This window comes from Microtus oregoni, unplaced genomic scaffold (assembly GCF_018167655.1).
Source record: "Microtus oregoni isolate MIOR12 unplaced genomic scaffold, Mior012 000109F_ref0000275, whole genome shotgun sequence".
Lineage (NCBI taxonomy): Eukaryota > Metazoa > Chordata > Mammalia > Rodentia > Cricetidae > Microtus > Microtus oregoni.
Window position 1 is genome coordinate 897,842 of NW_024544727.1, and position 18,822 is coordinate 916,663.

Sequence of the window (18,822 nt, forward strand, 5' to 3'; positions counted from 1 at the left end):
TAGGGACAGCTGGAGGCCACACTGACTTCACCATGCCTCATACGGCTGTCTTCCCAGGAGGCCTGCGGGCCTTTGCCACCCGATGCCAGATCCTTGGTGGTCCTCCCCACCCCCAGCCCATAGGATGGGGCGCTCCTGGCAGGCACAGTTCTCCTGGCACCTGGGCTGGGACCTGCCTCAAGGGCCCCACCATCACCTATGTATTTGCTCAATGGAAGAAAAGCTTCAAAACTATCCCGGAGCCCAGATTTCCTCCCCTTTTATTAGGCACAGCTTTCAAAGTCTTTAATTAATGAGGAAGGGTCTGGAGAGTCAGAAAGGCCAAGTTAGAGGAGAAAAGAGATATGGGAAAAGTTCAGCCTACAGCTGCAGCTAATGTCTCATCCCTGCATCTCAGGATATCCTGCGGCTCCATCTAGTGGCCGCCTGGTCCAGTCTCAGCACTAACCCAGCCTGGGGGTGAGTCTTTTCCAGCTAACAGGGTCAGCTAGAATATACTTCAACTGTCATTGCCCAAAGCCACCAGGGTGCAAGTCTCTCCTAGACCCATATCCAGACTGCAACGTAGGGACAAATTGGAAGTGAAAATGCCTTTGCTCTTCCCTGGGGGAAAGCCAATGTGGCTAAAATTTCTTCCCGGAGAAGACAAGAACAACATCTCCTGCTCCTCCTAAGATCTCAATTATAAACTAGGGAGTGGGTCCAGTAAAGTTTGTGGGGGGAGGAGCCCAAAGAGCGCATTAGGCTTACTTACACAGCAATGGTTGAGGGACTGGGGGTGGGAGCATGGGTGAAGGGTTTGCACCCGGCGGGGATGATGGCTTCCCCATAGCTGTGTAGATGGCGCTCTAGTTCTTCCGTGACACTATGAGGTCACACGCAATTTTGATCAGAATTGCATACACCTGGATGGGAGGGTAGCCGGATACAGAGGTGAGAGTTCCACGATACTCTCCTCCTCCAAGAAGGATGGCCAACAGCCAACAAGCCCAGATGGAATGAGGCTTAGTAAGCAGACTCAGTTGGACTCCTAAAGAAGGTGTCAGTTTGCCTCAGATGATAGTCGTGCATAACCAGCTTTCTCCCAAGGTCATCGGGCTCAAGACAACAATGGAACTAGATAGCACTCCCCACGTTGTGCCTGGAGTGTGAGCAGCCCACTGAGGAAGGAGGTCGCCCTCTCTGTGAGCCTGAGGCTACGTGGTTTATAAACCTTCACTAACCCCAGACGTGTGGAGAGTGTGTGGAGGGGAGTGTCATATCTAAATGTCAAGTCCAGTTAAGGCACCTTGTGAGTCTAGAGGCTCTTAGGAAATTCTTCAGCCCCCTGTCCTGAAGTGGCCTGGAATAATCTAGTACTCAAGGACCCTCCCTAAATGCGTCTGTGTCACCAGACAAGTTCCCTATGCCATCTGGTATAGTGCCATTTCTGGGTGTTCACTAAGAGAGGCAACAGCTCTTAAAGTCTTTAACAAATTTCCTGGAAGTCCCCAATATCCTATATCTTGAAGCACAGAAAGGCTGACAGCCTCTCTTGGTGAATTCCTGGCTAGTGGGCATCTGTACTCCTGCCACACCCCATAAAACACTTCCACTTCAACAATAAGGAAGTCAGATGGATCCTACACAAGGGTCCAGGACCATGCATGAGGCTATGCTCTCAATTTAACCTGTATGTCCCAGTCCTTTTACCGTCTTGGGGAAGACGCCTGTCAGCACCTCCTGGATCACACTGTAAGATCTAAAGAGAGGCTCTCTCTCATATTCCTGTCCACCCAGACTCTCAGCTCCCATTTTTCTTGTAATGGCAAGACCCTTCTCCCAGGTTGCTCAGCAGCTCCTGGGGACTCTCTTACCTCAGGGCTTTTAGGCTAGCCCCTGACTTTATGGACAGACCCTAGCAAGAGACCTGCCATCCCCTAAATTTCACCCTGGAATTAGCCGCGTTCCATACATACATCGTTAGACACCATCATAACTCTCCAGAAACAAGCCTCATGTATATTAAAGGGTTCTCTTTCAAAGGCTCAAATGTCTTCACCAAAGGCTCAGGTCTGGGACCAGCTGGACTGTATTCATGCATTAATGATCTCATTTTAACTACAGAGATTCCAGTCACAAGAATAATAACCACAGACCCTCTTGGGGACAGCAGGATTTTTTCTGAATTTGTATTCTCTATCTAGTTCAGCCAAACAGCTAAACCTTTCTATGCGCTCTTCAGGGAACCAGAGAAGGCTGTTAGTTTGGACCCCTGAGATGACATGGGCCTCAGACCTCCTAAAATTCACCCAAGCATCAGATCCCCCAATCATAGTAAACCCTCTTCATTAGGCTTTTGAGTGAGAGAGCACGGAGCACTTGGAGTTCTAACCCAAATTCTGGGGCCCACACGGTGCGTAGTAGGTTATCACACGAAGTCATGAGATCTGGTGATATGGGCGCTGGCTCCCTTGCCTCAGGTCCCCAAAAGCTTTTTAGATCAAGGCTTCACACTCACCCAGAAAGGGGGCTTACAGTTCATCTCCTTCAACCCTCCACAGTGGACCCTGGGGACCAATGAGGGATCAGAGAGGGAATAACCAGGTCATTAAATGAAGAGCGTTGAGTGTACAAGTGTCAAACACACGGTGGTGTTTGGGTCCCAGCCAGAACGAGGTGCCTCACTTGGTCTCACCTGAGCGCTGTGCTTCACTTGGCCTCACATGGCTTCACCCTGTACCATCTCATCCTTATCTTGCCCCAACCCCCCCCCCCCCCTTGTCAAGGCAGCCAGCACGGAGACTCTAGAACAGTGCTGTTCCTGCAGTGGCAGTTGCGGGAGGTGAAGAGGAACTTGGGTCCCTCTCCATCTCACCTCAGCCTCTCTTATTCTAAATTTCATTCAACTCTTAGAAGTCTCAAACTTCCCTCAAAGCAGAGTAGGTTTTTAAAGCCTTATTTTTGCTAAGACATGTCCACAGGCTGAAAAACAAGAAGTCTGAGGACCACAAAGAGGCCCGAGTGACGGCAAAGTGTGAGTGGAGCCGACAGGAGAGGTGTACTCCTCCCTGTAAGTCCTCCTGAGGTGAGCATGCAGGCTACACATCACCTAGGTGTCTGCGATGTCCCCAAATCTCCCCTTTCCAGCCCGCGGGGCAGATGCACAATTGCAGGAAAGATGCAGATATTCAGCGGGTGCTGCTGGGCCCGTGCAGGTGCACACACTTCCTGCCTGTGCTTGCTCTCGCTCCTCACAAGCCTAAGGGAGAGGTTAGTCATAAGAGCCAGTCACAGGAACATGTGATTTTTTTTATTATATTACAAAAACAAAAATTCCCACCAAAACACAGCTAAAAAAATAACACATTTTTCTAAGATGACATTACCCAAAACAGTGACTAGAGTCGTTGGACTACATCCATCAATACTGCCTGGAGAAGCATGTCATTACACTGGAAATGGACAGTTTGGTTTTGGTTTTTGTCCCCTGTCTGAAATGCTGTTCTAAGTAGCAACTTTTGACCCTTGCAGGATTCTTACACGGGGATCCAGGGCTGGTGCTGCAAGCTCAATGCCGTGACCTCAAAGCAGCCCAAGCCAGAGCAGTTAGCTGGGGGACAAGCAGTGCAGGAGGACCATGAGAGCAGTTAGCTGGGGGACAAGCAGTGCAGGAGGACCATGAGAGAGAGCAGTTAGCTGGAGGACAAGCAGTGCAGGAGGACCATGAAAACAGTTAGCTGGGGGACAAGCAGTGCAGGAGGACCATGAGAACAGTTAGCTGGGGGGCAAGCAGTGCAGGAGGACCATGAGAACAGTTAGCTGGAGGACAAGCAGTGCAGGAGGACCATGAGAACAGTTAGCTGGGGGACAAGCAGTGTAGGAGGACCATGAGAGCAGTTAGCTGGGGGACAAGCAGTGCAGGAGGACCATGAGAGCAGTTAGCTGGAGGACAAGCAGTGCAGGAGGACCATGAGAGCAGTTAGCTGGGGGACAAGCAGTGCAGGAGGACCATGAGAGAGAGCCATTAGCTGGAGGCACGGAGCTTCCTGGGACCACACAGGCTGATGTGTGGCGTGGCTACTTGTCCAGCCTCGAGGTACCCGCAATTGCTCAACAGCTGTCTCCAGGTCACCCCCAAATTCACTCCCGGTCTACCACATCAGCGCTCCGGGAATCCTGGTGACTGAAAGATTGGCTTTCTCTTGCTCTCTGTGTTTTGCAGAACAGAGTTTATTTTGGACCCAAAGGCCGGTTTCTGGAGAGCTACATGTGTTCTCAGAATGGCAAGGCTTGCTCCCGTGACATTTATTCTCTGGAGATAGTCCGTGGCGGTTCCCTTCAAGTGTGGCAGATCCTGAAGGCTCTTGAGGCAGCTTTGGCACTTGAGGCACTCTGAGGAGATACATAGCTCTGAGTCCTCAGATGGGTTCTTTCCTATTGACAGCCACCATTAAATAAGTCCTCCTAACCCTTCCCAGGAGCATGAAGTGGGGCGCTTAGGATGGCTCCTCCTGGACAATGCCTGAGATATACTCGTGTGAGACCCCAGAACTCAAGCACATCTCAGTGGGGCTCACAGAGCCAGGAGTGAGGATACAGTATGCTATGCTATCCCTATGCTACCTCAGTGTAGTTCCTGAGGTAGCATAGGGCTGTGTGTGCCTCGGGAGTGTCACCCACCTCTACTGTGACCTGAGGCCGTAGGCAGGCAATGCAGTCTGTCTAGCCTCGGTTTGCTCATCTGTGCAACAAGAAGGGTATACTTGCCCTCACTTTGTGAGGTGTGTTAGTGTATGCCAGGATGGCCACTCCCTGCACCCAGGAAGTCCTAAGCCAGCGGCTGCAGCTGCAGCCGACCATCTGGGTGCAGGCCTGCTTAGGACCCCCTCCCAGAGGCTAAGCTGCAGCATCTGTCCAGTTGGAAGAGCCTACATGATCAGCTGATCTCTGGCAACCCGGTGCCTGCACCTACCCTGAGTGCACCCAAGCCCCGCCCCTCAGAGGCCCACAAAGCGTGGTGTGGGTGATAGCAGCCTGAGTTTGCAGAGCCCGCTAAGATTGGCAGTGTCTGCTCCTGTGCTCCCAGGAGGCAGCCCAATAGGAAGCCAGTCCTGGTGGTGCTGACTGTGTTACCATCCCACGGTCTTCACCGCCTCTGTTGGGCCATGCTAACCAAAGCCAGGCCGAAGGAGAATGGCTGGCTGCGCAGAGTCTGGGCAGCGCATCAGGCTTTATGGCATCAGGGGCTCCCTGTGGTCCTCCACTCCTGCAGGAACTGCCAGGGCTCTCGCTGCAGGAGTTCACAGTTTCTGGCAGGCAGAGAGAGCTCCGATGGTTGAGTATAAGCAGGAGCTGTCTCTCCAAGGCCACTCTGTCTTTGGGGTACACCATGAAGGCTGAAGCCCCCAGCAGCTGCCCCGGTTCCCCCACGGGGATGAGCTAGCATTTAGGCTGGGCAGGACAGATGTTCTTCTCCCAGCTGGACTTTGACCTGCCCTCCCACAGCTGTGCTCTCTCTGACTGTCCCATCCAACCATCCTGGTAACAGACACTCGGTTTTCCTAGGCTTGCTGACAACAGTGTCTGGAAAAGCCAGGAATGCACTAGGTTGATCACAGAAAGGAATGCTGGGAAAGTTAAAGTGGTGGGGTTGGGGGGAAGAAAGCAAGCTGACCCATCAAATAGAAAGAGTAACATTTTATCAAATATTGAAAATTCAATTTTCAATAGTCTGAGTCCCACTGTCCCTCTGTCTGCTGAGAGAGGTCCGTGGAGAGGCTGTGGCCAGAAGCTTTGGGTGCTGGCTGAGCGCTGATGCCAGAAGCTTCCCCTGGCCCTCCAGCCTCCCCTGGACTCTGACTTTGTTCTGGGCAGGAGACTCAGGGGACCAGCAGAATGGCATACATGAGGGACAGATCCATCCTCACATCCTACAGAGGCTGTCTCCAGACTTCAGCTTCAAGACACAGTTTGGAATCAACCTGCAGAAGACATGGTGGCCGTGCTGCTCACAGCTAGCAGGAACGATAAGACGCCAGAATACTTAGCGGCAGAGGGTAAGTGAGAAAAGGCTCTCGCTCTGTTCTAGAGATGGCAGAGTCTTCAAGAAAGAACGGGCGTAGAGAGTGGGTATGGGCATACCTACCCACAAAGGGACAGCCCCTGTCTCAGCCTTTGGCCCACCAGCTGCCTCGTGTCCATGTAGGTAGGGCAGTTCCAGAAGTTTCCTAGGGGCAGTTCATGAGTGCCATTCCTTCGGAAACGGCGTCTGGCAAAGGGCCCTTGCTGTTTCCATGGGTACAGTTGAGGGGTCCTGCTTGCAAGGGCGGTTTCTCACAGAGGAAGGAGAAGGCACGGCTCTCAGTGGCTCTCTGTCTCTGTGAACTCCTCTTTGATGGGTTGCTTCCGAGACTTGCAGTCAGGCAGGTCAAAGCCAAAGTCTGCCCACTCGTCGGGGCCCGTCACCCCACCTGGGCCTCCGCGGTTAGGGATGGTGATGGTGTGGCGTACGCGGAAATGGACAGCTTCCATGACGCGCTGCCGCTGAAGCTCTCCAGAGCCACCGATGGAGATGGTGGCCGCGTTGCTGCTGGTGCGAAGCAGCTGCTGCCCGCAGTCATGGCTCTGCTTCAGGTCCTGCAGGCCCCTCCAGATGGTCATGCGGTACTGATCGGGGATTTTCAGGGCCCCGAGGTCCTGCGGGAGTGACGGACACCTTGTGGTTATAAAAGAGAAACTACAGGGTTGTGTGTCCCCCACACCAGGGACATCCTACCTGCAAGGAAGCTTCTGACTTATTAGGACACGGCAATGTGGGTGACAGAGCAGCCCAGAGAGGGACAGCATCAGGGTCACCTGAGCACACACAGTGTCTAGCCACACGGTTTTGTAGGACAGCTAAAGGGCGTGTGGGAGTGTCGGAGGGGACCGTGATGAAGGCCTCTCCGGGGGCCGCATGCAGCCTGGAACGTGGATCACAGTGAGAACAGAGATGGGGGCCTAAGGGACCACCTGTCTCCTGGCTCCAGGCTGCCCCTTGGCACCCATTAGTTGGCAGCGGCTCCAGGCTCATCCCTTAGCTTCAAGCGCATGAGTCTCACTAGTGAGGCAAGGGTTAATATGTGACTCTAGATAGAAGGAAAGCAGTTAGTGGTGACACAGATGCGGGTCGTCAGGCACCGGCCTCACCGCCTCTGATAAGTCTCTGTATCCAGCCTGGGTCCCTGGGCAGGCGGCAGATATGGACTGTCCTCTAACTTAGGCGGGAGTCTAGGAAATAGTTATAGGAGGGGCAGGAGGGACTGAGATGATGCCCCCGGGCCCTGAGGCTGTGTCCCATGGACAAATCAAGGCTGGCTGTGTTACTGGGCTTTACTCAGATGCTGGGGCTCCAGTCTTGATGTCCAGCACCTTTCTAGTCCACACCCAATCCAGAATGTTCTGTGTTGTATGTGTAGGCTGGTCTTTGGGCCCCGTTTATTCTTTCTGGGCCTGTTCTCTCCTGGCTCCTGCACTTCTTAACCACTGGGTCTGGAAAAATCCCAGCCCCCTAAATTAAAGGTAGTCTGGCTGTGGCACCAGGGGGCTTTAACAAAAGCGGAAGCCCTCCAGGTCACCACCAGGGACCAGAGCACATGTCCACCCAGCCTCCTTCAAGTCACCCGAGCCTGTTTTGGCTTCTAAGAACCAGAATCTGATTGTTTGTGGGAAAGGCTCTGGGAGATCCCCCGGCTTGCCACCCTAAATGGTGCGTTCTACTCTGCCTTGGGCCAAGCCCTCCATCCCTTCGGGGAGGTCTGCCGGTGTTTACCTCTATGGTGAGGTTCTGCAGGTGGTAGATGCTCTGTAACCCTTGGGAGGTGAAACATTCGATGCAGTTTGGACACCCCAATCCTGTTAAAAAACTGCAGAGAGAATTTGAGAAGGTAGCATTAACTCCCATTGCTAGGCTGTGTGCTCAGGTCTCCCAGGAGTAAGCGGTCTTGCTGGGGAGGGAACTGTCCATTGCAGTGGCAAAGCCACTGGTCCCTTGGAGCAGGTATGGCCAGCCATCAGTGTCTCAGCCTAGGAGTCCTGGCTCAAGTGCCCTTCTTCCCAAGGTTCTGTGCCACTACCTGCTGATGAGCCCCGACACATCCGACCGTCTTAGCCTGTCTTCCTTTGGGGGCAGCCAAGCAATTCAAACACAGAATAAAACAGAGCCACATGCAAGGCTGCTCCTCCAGAGCAGGAACCCAGTAGCAGGTGAGGAAGAGGGGGTGCAGCCCAAACCCAGGTCCAGACATGGCCCACACACCTGACGAGGCTTGGGTCTGCGTGATAGGGGGGTGGCGGGGTGCAGTGTGACCCCGAAACCATGGTCTGGGAGCCGTGGCCGCCGTTCATCTCACCGTTGGCCGCCATGGTGTGGCTGTGACTGTTGAGCATCCCGGAGCCTGGGCAAAAGAACGGTGGAGGAGTCTGAGAGCAGCTCCACATGCGGTGGGAAGTGTCCCAGGTTAGGGTCCAGCCTAGTCAGGGCTGTCTGAGGCCGAGCAAGGGCTGAACCCGTAGGCCCAACTCTTTTCCTCAAGAGGTGGAAGTGGGACGTGGCTGTGTACAGGGCGCTTAGTTTAAATGATCCAGGGATTAGCAGCTGGTGTATGGGTGTTACCAGGTTCCGGGGCCCTAATGGGGGACGCCCCTGGGCGTATTGCCAGAAGCATATCCATTAATGTCCATGTAAAGACCTTACAGAGGAGACCCACATTCCAGCCTGCCCGGCTGTGATGCCTCATGTCCTATAATCCTTCAAATGAGGGGACTTAGTGCTGCCATTTTGCTGATGGAGAAACTGAGGCAGAGTGAAACTAGGGACCGTCCTCAAGAGGGAGGATGGGCCAGGCATGTGTTGTTAACTAACCACTTCTTCAGAGCCCCAGACACAGGACTCCTGGGACTAGAATGAAGGCAGCCAACCTCCCTGTGGCCATTGCCCTTCTCCAGGCTGAAGCGGCAGGGAAAGCAGCCGTTAAGAGTCCCACACCAGTCCTGTTTATGATCCTGGTAAATCCAACCAGTCCCCCCTTGGGTCTCTGCAGCCCACACGAGGTGTCCTCTGCTCTAGGGACTCACCCATGGGTCCCAGGTTGGGCCCAGCTGCCGAGCTGTGTGGTGGAGGCTGGCCCACCAGCTGGTTGACGGAGGGCAGCTTGTTGACGCCACCATGTACCTTGTTTATCGGGGAGAGGACGGGCCCATAGGATGATGACTGCAGGTGACTCCTGCTTAGAAAACAACAGCATACATTCCTAAGAGGTAAAAGCAACTCCTTTCTCACCTGGCACTTCTGCGGACATCCCTGGAGGCAGGTAGATGAAGACCCCACCTCTCGGAGAGCTACCAGGAAGATGAACACCTCACCAGCAACACCAGCCTCACCTGCCCACTCCTGATCAACATTTACAAGGCCCATAGGAGGCAGAGGTGTGTTTAAGGTGGGGGCTAAGTCCCAGAAGGCTAAGATCCTGGAGAAGATGCCTCTGAGGACTGAGTTGCCTTGGTCCTACTGTGCGCCATACCTCCCGGGCTCCTGGCCTTCTCACTGCTGGGTCAGAATATCCACACTTCCCCATCCAGATGGTGGGGTTCACTCACGGCCTCTGTAGGAGCTGCTGCTGTTGCTGCTGTCGATAGGAGTCGACCAGAGGCTGTGGTACAAGTTCCATCAGTTCGAGGCTCTCCTTGACTTTCATCAAGATCTCAAAGTTCTCCCGGCCTCGCACCTGAGCACAGAGAGGCAGACCCTCTGCCCAGGTGCCCGGGAGCCTCCCCTGGCTCCATGCCTCTGGTGGGAGGGGGCAGCCGGAGCCTTAGGAGGGACCCCGGGTTTGTGGCAGAGTGTAGCTCTTCTCTCAGGGTCCCCTTGCACTCCAGAGCTCAGGACAACTTGGCTTTCTTTCCTCTGCCTAGAGGCAGATGCAGGAAGGGGGTTTGCAGGGGTTCAGAGTTCCATGCCCAATCTTCCCACTAAGAGGCTCTCCTCTTCCTCCTCCCACCTGGCAGCTATAGGCAACAGGACCCATGCTCAAGGAAATAGAAAACGTTCTCTCAGAACCCTTCATGACCTTGCCACCATCCAGTGTTCTCTGAGTCACGTAAACACAGGCTGTGCCCTGTAGGATCATGGATTCCTACTGAATCTCCACTATGGGGGTCTCTTGGATGCAGAGCTAACCTGGCTGGCATCTTTACACTCACTGAGTTCGGGCACTGCAGGGTCTGACTCTGAGCAGGGCCTCCTTCAAACCCCTTCTCCTCCAGGGTCATAGTCTCCACCCCAGGTGCTTAGATGCCACCTTTGCCCAGCTCTGTGGCATCTGGAATTCGCCCACCTGGGCTTTCTGGTAAGGGGCACCCCCAGGCCTTGTCCTCCCCAGCTCACTCTGACAGTCACTCACATGCATGTAGAACATGTCCTCATCCCCATGCCTCCTCTTCTTCACGTTAGCGCCCAGGGCCGGGATGGCGGGAGGGCTCTGCTTGAATGCTGGGAAGCAAGTCAGGAGAGACATGTGAGTCAGAGGGCCAAGGTGCCCAGGTGAACACCTGCCACAGGTGGAGCATGGGCCCAGAGCAAGCCTAGGCCAGATGGAGCTGGGCCCAGAGTCGCCTGGCCCTGGCCTTCGAGCATAGAGACAAAGGAACTGTCTTGGGTTGGCTTGGGTTGCACTTGCCCTGTTCAGCCAGAGAGGCCTCTAGGCCCAGGCCACTGAGACCCAGATCCATCCCACGGATGTGAGCATGCTTGGTGTCTTTCTGTGGTGGCACGCCAGCTCACACCCAGCACGTCCAACTCCATCCTGAGGGATGATCCGCCCTCCACCCTGGCCCAGAGCCCCACGCACCACGTTTACTGGCAGCCCCATTCTTTGTGGCGCTCTCATTCAGGGCCTGCTGCTCGCGGTAGTGGTCTTCATCGGCTTTGCGGTCACGGCCAGGACAGGCGCAGATGCGACCCTCGAAAGACCGGCGGCCCAGAACCTGTCCACTGTAGGGTGGGCGCAGCACAGTGGTGAACTCCTGATCATGTCCACCCCCTGCAGACCCCACAGGACTGGCCTTGGACCTGAGTGCCCTCCAAGGAGAGCAAGCCCTCTCTGTGTCCATGACATGCCCCCCACAGTGCTGGCCCAAGTCCCTGCCCCACCCCTACCATCCTGGCACCGCAGACTCACTCCCGGGTCTCCAAGGTGATGATAACGAGGATAGGCCTCCGGTTCATGCCCCCTACGCAGCTGCTGTTACACATGAAGTTGTACAGGATGGTGGTGAATTCTGTCCCCACCTGTGCACAGGGGAGACAGGGAAAGGGCTTGGCTTCAGTATGCAGAGCCAACCAACTGGAAAAGGGACTTCTAGCTGTCATGTCTGGCCCTGGTTCTAGATAGGTATAGGAGTGATGCACTATGGTTCTCTGTCATCTACCCATCTACCTGCCCAACCACTCACCGTCTATTAATCCTGTCTGTGCACTATCCATCCATCTCTCCATCTCTCTGCATCATCTATCATCCATCCATCAAGCCACCCACCTGCCCATCCACCCACCCATCCATCCATCCATCCATCCCTCTGCATCATCTATCATCCATCCATCTACTCATCCATCCACTCATCCATCCATTCACTCATCCATCCATCCATCCACTCATCCATCCATCCATCCATCCATCCATCGATCTACCCATCCATCTATCCATCCATCCACTCATCCATTGATGGAGGAAGGTCATTGGTTAAAAAATAAAGAAAGTGCTTGGCTAGCCCTCATAGGTTAAAACATAGGTGGGAGGAGTAAACAGAACAGAATGCTGGGAGGAAGAGGAAGTGAGCTCAGAGTAGACAGCTCTGCTCGTTGGAGCAGAGACACCATGCTCCCCTCTCCAGGGCGGACGTGAGAGCTCTGCTCTCTGAGACACACACGATGAAGCTCCGACCCAGGATGGACGTAGGCTAGAATCTCCCTGGTAAGCCACCTTGTGGGCTACAGCTGATTATTAGAAATTGGCTAGTCCAGGTGCGAGAGTTAGCCTAGAAGAGGCTAGATAGAAATGGGCCAAGCAGTGATTAAAAGAATACAGTGTCCGTGTAATTATTTTGGGGTATAAGCTAGCCAGGCGGCTGGGGTGCTGGGGACGCAGCCTCGCTGCTCTTATTACAACAATCCATCCATTCATCCATCCATCTACTCATCCATCCACCCACTCATCCATCTACCCATTCATCTACTCATCCATCATCTATCCATCCATCCTTCCATCCACTCATCCATCCATCCATCCATCCACTTACATGCCTGCCCGTCATTCACACATCCATCCATCCATCTACCTACCCACCCACCCACTCACCCATACACCTACCCCGTTCCCTTGCCCGCCAACTTCTCACCCACCTGCCCGCCCATCCATTTGCTTGCCCATCCATCTATTGACCAGTTTACATTCCTGCCCACCCACCCTCCTGTTCATCACCCACTCACTGGCCTGACTCCCCCCACCTACTCACCCACCCCTCCATCTACACATCTAGCCACTCACTTGAGATTGCCTACCCAGCCACGGGTCCATTCGTGCCCTCATAACACTCTGCTGGCTCTGGGATCAGAGCGCTTGGGAAGTGCAGAGTCTATGGTGCGATTGCCTCAGCCAGCTCCCATGATACATGGAGGTCAAATCTTAAGGCCGTATGTGGGTGTGAGTGTGCATGGGCCTTTGTGTCACGTGTTTGCCGCATGCTCTGGGCTCGTCTGAACAGAAGAATGAGAGGGACTCCATCCTCAGAATGGAGGAAGTTCCATGGTCTTGCTAGATCAGGACACCAAAGCCACAAATGCCAGCCCTTCCCAGAACTTGCACCTGGCAGCCACTAGAGGGCATGAGAATCCCACTTTGTTTGCAAGTCTGCTCAGGCGAGACCTGTGAGGATAGGGGAGGAGGCTGGTCCACCCTTGGCCCTGTCCTACTGATACAACAGCTTCCTCAGAGGACCACGGGGCCTGACAGAGGACGGGGGAGGCCTCACACCAACACAGCATGAGACCTGCCTGTCTACAGTCCTCCTCTGAGTCTCCACCCTGGGGCCACAGGCCATCGTTCCTGTAGAGCAACTTCCCTCCACCTTGGCCTTTGGCCCCAGCTGTGGGCCTCATTTCAGATCTAGAATGGTGATCACACACCCCTCTGTTGCCAAAAGTCAACCCCTGCCTCCTCCAGTCTTTCTTCCTTTGGCTGCTTTTTGCAACCACCACTTCCAGCCTGGATCCCTCACTTACGTCCAGCCTGAGCCTCCACATCCACCCTGTACCCCATATATAGCCTATGCTACCCACCTCCACTATACGGCACCTCCAGCTTGCACCCCACTTTCGAGGCTCTGCACACAGGCCCTTCACCTCATCTTTCCTGCTCTCCTGAGCCCACGTTCCACAGCTCCAGTCCCCTTTATCATCTTCTATGATCCCCAGCCTACTAGGGGCCCTTTCATGACCCCAGCTCCCAGCATGGAATTCCCTACCCTCCATCCAAAGCCCTATGCTTGCTGGCTTGGTTTTGTCTTTGCCAACGGAGTCTGAGATGTCCAGGAACTCTTTCTCACTCTTCATTCCCATGTCTAGAAAGCTATGCTCATGTTGGGAGAAACATACAAGACTAGACTCTCCTAGTAGGGAAGGGCTGAAAGCTTAGAGGTCATGTGACCATTCCTTGCTATACAGCTAGGGATAGAGAGAGAGAGAGAGAGAGAGAGAGAGAGAGAGAGAGAGATAGGTCTGAGGGTCATATCACACAGTATGTGGTCACAAATGAACAGCCAAGAAAAGGCTCTGGAGAGGCAGGCTGAACTCAGAGCAGTGGCTCCAGGAACCCCACCCTGTCTGGCCCCCAGCCTACCTGTGGGGGTTCATAGGGTACAACCACGCTTTGCCTGCCGGTGACAGGGTCATCCACATACTGGGAGAGGTTGTTGCCTTCTACTCGGATGAGGTGGCTAGCCGGGGCAGACTGTCCTGCCAGGAGGGGACATAGCTTTAGAGAGTGGCACATCCTCCAGCCTGTCACCCCGTACCAGGTGCATGGCAGAGCTGAGACCATAGGGCTTGTCCCTGTGAGAGTCCCAGACGAGGCTCAGAGCTGTACAACCCTCATTCAGGTGGCCTTGAGCCTGGCAGATGCTGTTCCCAGATCTTCTGACCCTGGGGGTGTTGCGGGCTTCTCCAGGAATGCTGCAGGAATGCTTGTTCTACAAGGCTCCCCAAGGTCAGCTGGTCCCTCAGGCTTCTCCCAAGCTACACCCCTGCTGGAACATCAGCCTCTGAGGCTGCAGCCAGCGCTGAGAAAATGGACTGGGAGGGATGGGGCGGGGTTCCTGCTCAAAGTTCCCGCTAGTCCACCAGCCCACTCATTGGCCAGCATCTCTCAATTGCACTGCTGGCCGGGTTTCCCCTTCAGTTGGGCCCTCAGGCCACTGGCCATGGTGCTGTAGAGGTTGGGGACCCACAGTGGAGAGGGGGTGCTCACCTTCATTGAAGTCCCTGCCAAGCTCGTGGTTGGGGCAGCGCTTAACGATGTCGGTCACGTGCTCTGCCTTCTTGTAGACAGGCATGGCTCTGATGGCCGTGCCCGGGGGTGGCGGCGTGGACACCTTGATCTGGATAGGGCAAGTCTTGGCAATCTGACAATACAACTTCTTCAAAAGTGGGGAGTACTGGGGGAAGAGAAGAGCCAGGTTGAGCTCACAGCCCAGCTCCGCATGCTTGTCTGGGCTGGGCACTTTCCGCGAGACCCCTTTCCCAGGCACCCTGATAAGGCCTGCTCCCATGTGTGCCCTCCTTCAGACATCCTTCCTCCAGAACACAGAGATGGCTATGCCTGCTGCCCACTTAGCAACCTGAATCCCAGAGGCTGCAAGTGGTGGGCAAGGGTCAAGGGCAAGAAAGTACAGGAGGACAGTGGGGATCAGTCTCTGTCTTGTTTCCCCAGCAGAGCTCTTATGCTCGCTGCAGAGGTGGATCTGGAGCGTTGAGCTTGCTTGACAAGTCCACAGTTGCATTTTGCTGCCTTGCACAGAAGAAACACTCTGTAGGTAGACGGCTTATGCCTTCCACTCTCTGGCCTAGCACGGCTTTGCAGGGTGACCTGTCACACCGGCACTGTTCCACCAACAAAAGCCACTGAGTCCAGGTAGCCAAGCTCGACAGTTGCATGCAGCAAAACCCGGTTTCCCCACCCTAGAACCTGACTGCACCTGAGATCATGCCAGGGCGGCAAGGTCATGCTGCCATTCCTCCAACCATCCTGGGGCCCAGGTCACCCATCTAAGGACCAAACTGGCCCTGAGGAGGCCACTTCAGGTATGTCCATTTATGTATATGTTAGCTGACCCTCCCTCGCACTCCTGAAACCCCTGGAGACTCCTCACACCTTCCTCCCCAAGGGGCAGTGGCGGTTCCCAGGCCCTTGGGTTTAGAGGGGATTTTTATGGTGTGCCGCTTCCTCTAAAGTCCCCATTGACTTAGAATTATGAGTAACATCAACCTGGAAAATGTTCACCACGCTCCATTGGGACAGTTGGGGAAACCGAGGCTAGAGATGGAGAGTTGTCACAAAACCGGGAAGAGCCGGCGATGTTCACATACTAAGAGTCTTTCCTTTGCAAAGGACAGTGGGGGATCCTGACCACCCCAATCCTGTAGGCTCAAGGTTTCCCGTAAGAGGCTTACCGAAATATCATATACAATGGGCAAATGCAAGGAAGGGGAGGTGGGAAGAGGTACCATGAAGTAGGTCCCTCCCGTTCTATTTAAAGAGCAAGAGAGGCTCACTATCAGGACCCTTTGAAAAGCAGTTGAGAAAAAGAGTTCTAGTCAAAGCAGCAGCTCGGGGCCACACCAGGGAGGCCAGTTTGACTTCTTGGGGTGACATGAAGTTCACAGCGTGGGGATCCCCAAGCATTAAGTAAATTCATACACAGTGCCAGGCAGACCAGCGGAGTGCCCAGGCCTCTTAGTCACAAATGAAGGCTTCCCAGCAAGGCCCAGGCTCAGACAATTGTGCTTGCTCTCCTGTTGGGGAGGGAGGACCGAGCCAGTCCTGAACTCATAGGGGCTTCACCTGAGGCTAACCAAGTGACTGTTGTTTGCCCATTGCGGAGGATAAGAAAATGGGCTCAGGGTTGGGGGTGGAACTGGGGTCAAAGTCACCAGGAGCAGCAAAAAGAGGTTGTTAGCCAGCCTTTGAAGTCCCCCGTTCTGGTTCAGGAATGTAGGTTGGATTGCCCTAACCACGGGGCCACCTGTCAGGTTTGCCTACCACTGACTTACCACAAGACCCCCAGATGCCAGGCATGTGGCAGAGTGCCAGCAAGGTCAGACGCCTCGTGTTCCAGCATGGACGCTCTCACTACCAGGTGAGGTGATAGGTGAGTTGGTACAGCTGCCGGGCACACGGACCTGGGGGCTCCTACAATCACCTGACTATCCGGAGGTTCCTTCCTCTCCCATGCTCATGACCTGAGAAGGGTTCATAGACCCACTGGGGCCTGAGCCAGGATGGGCTGAGAGCAGGGCAGGTATGGTGGTGCCTTAGGCCACATTCCTGGGAAGCCCAAACATGCCTGGCAGGAGGGACCGTGCATTAGGCTCATCTCTGTGCTCCTATCAGGATGGAGCCAGGCTCAGGGAACAGCCCAGCCACGGAGGGAGGCATCAGGGCTCCCTTCAACCACCTACTCCTGAGCAGTGCCTTACCACAGTGCCCAACCATCCCCGGGGCCCTGCCCCAGCCCTGCAGGCCACTGTTGCCCTCCCCCACCACCGCCCTCTGAGGATCTAAGCCTCCAAGCCGTCAGTGCACCACTACTGCCAAGGTGTGGCCAGAGGTAGCTGAGGCCTGACCCTCCTGCTCAGGTGCTTTTGTACCTATGGGTGCCCTGGGATGGGTGTGAGGTGGCACAGCCCCCCAGGGCTTACAATGGGACCCTGGCAGGGGTGGGGGAGGGTGATCTGAAGAAAGCTAGGGAACTGCTTCAGAGTAGCAGGGCTGGTAAGGGACTAGCCATAGATGCCCCTCCCTGGGGAGGAGCTTAAAGTGCCAGGAGCTGTCCCTGGTACCAAGACAGCGGCTGCCGCATGATAATCTCTCAGAGAAAGAATCACCTGATGTCAAGTCATCTCTGGTGGTGCAAGTGTCTCACGGAGCCAGTGTGGACGGGAAGCCCACGTTCAGGGATGAAGCTACAGGAGGTTCCTCTCCCTAGGGCAAGGCAAACACTTCACCTCACTTTTGCGCCCTCAGGTGGCAATGCTATTAAGTCAAAAACAGTGGTTTTTGAGGCGTTGGGGCTCACAAACACTCGCTAGCCCTACACTGGCCACAGGTTAAATCTGTGGATATCTATTTTAGCCAAGAGTAGGGAGTTTCAGGGTGGGGTGCCGAGGCTTCCCCACATCCCGGAGGGCCAGATGGTATAACCAGTGGCCACAGGGAAAGACTCCAGGATACTCAAGACCTGAGACCAGGAGGTCGCCAGTGCTCCCCTTCCTGGGCAGAGTTTGTAGGGTCAGTCCTCAAGGGTCAGACTCTGAAGAAGGGGCAGGAGGGTGGATATCTCTTTTCCAGAGTGTCACGTGAGAAGGCTTCCTCCCTGCTGCCCTCCTCCTGCCTCTCCATCCCTAGAACCGCTAGATGGATGTGTTTCAACAGATTCCGAGCTGATAAAATCTTATTTATCTTCGGCTGTTGACACAGAGCCGTCCAGACTTGCCTGCGCGGATGCGTGTGTTCCGCGGGGCTTGCAGGAAATACTTTGCCCAACATCGGGGCAGAGCAGACGTCCCTCCTGCTGCACTCCTCTCCTGAACCCTCCTCCTTCGCTCCCTCCCTGCCCCCACCCCAGTCCACTATAGTCCCCGCCTGGCTGGAAGCCCCTAGCCTGGCAGGGCTGGTGCAGGGTGGTGGGTGAGAGGGCGGGTGGGGGCGGGCGCGGCACAGGGCTGTTAATTTCCTCGCACCCGCTCCCAGGCAGCTGGGTGCCCAGCACAGGCAGGTTTGGGCAGGAGGACAGTAGGGAGGTGATAATAACTTGTCTGTCATTTTCTCGGGACATGTAGCGTCTTGAAAACCGCAAATACCGTTAACCAGCTTGGGTGAATCTGTTAGGACAGATTCTGAACGAAAGGCGGTGGTGGGGGCTTTATTTTTTTAGTTTTTTTTTATAGCCCACTTTTATATAGTTTGTGTGTGTTTGCACGTGTCTGGACTCTGGACCCCCCTTGAGAATCAGCCCCATGGTCACAGGCTTTTACTCTTGCTAGGACAGATCCACAGAGCAGAACACGGAATCTGGTAAGCTCAGACTGATCTCTTAAATCTGGAGGGACCCAGGTCCACAGCCCCTAAGTTGTGCCTCCCCTCCCTGTTCCCTTTCCCCTCAAGAAAGGCCACTGGGAGAGCCGCAGACCCATGGATCCCATCAGCGGAGAACAGGTCCCAGGCAGCCACTCCGTGGGCGCATCTTAGCCTCGGCTGAGTTCGCTCTCATGATCACTCATGTCCATGATCAATCAGGGGACATCTGAGTCTGGGGTTGGTGCTCACACAGGCTAGGCCTGATAGGACAAGGGTCTACACCTAAGCCCTAGGGAGGGGATGATGCCCAGATGACATCGCTCAGCCTATGCCAGAACACCTCCATGCCAGGATATAGGCTGAGGGCAGGGAGAGTCCGTGTTCTACGAACCCTTCTTCGGAGGACCCAGGCTTCAATGCCTAACCCTGCCAAATGCGCAATAAAGAGGCAGTA

At 54.8% G+C, this 18,822-nt stretch overlaps 1 protein-coding gene across 3 annotated transcripts in view; it reads right to left on the minus strand.

The window, feature by feature from the left end:
* Positions 1 to 6,275: 6,275 nt before the first annotated feature.
* LOC121443552 (tumor protein p73) overlaps positions 6,276 to 18,822 on the minus strand; it is a 44,719-nt gene continuing 32,172 nt past the window's right edge. For 2 of the 3 annotated variants that reach the window (XM_041645331.1, XM_041645332.1), the window contains 10 exons: positions 14,541 to 14,727; positions 13,914 to 14,029; positions 11,199 to 11,308; positions 10,869 to 11,011; positions 10,422 to 10,510; positions 9,619 to 9,746; positions 9,097 to 9,245; positions 8,279 to 8,417; positions 7,793 to 7,886; positions 6,276 to 6,678 (listed from right to left, as the gene is read on the minus strand). In XM_041645331.1, coding sequence (XP_041501265.1) covers positions 6,343 to 6,678; positions 7,793 to 7,886; positions 8,279 to 8,417; positions 9,097 to 9,245; positions 9,619 to 9,746; positions 10,422 to 10,510; positions 10,869 to 11,011; positions 11,199 to 11,308; positions 13,914 to 14,029; positions 14,541 to 14,727 — 1,491 coding nt within the window. In that variant the 3' untranslated portion in view covers positions 6,276 to 6,342. The remainder of the gene's footprint in view (positions 6,679 to 7,792; positions 7,887 to 8,278; positions 8,418 to 9,096; positions 9,246 to 9,618; positions 9,747 to 10,421; positions 10,511 to 10,868; positions 11,012 to 11,198; positions 11,309 to 13,913; positions 14,030 to 14,540; positions 14,728 to 18,822) is intronic. The other variant, XM_041645333.1, reaches the window with a different exon arrangement.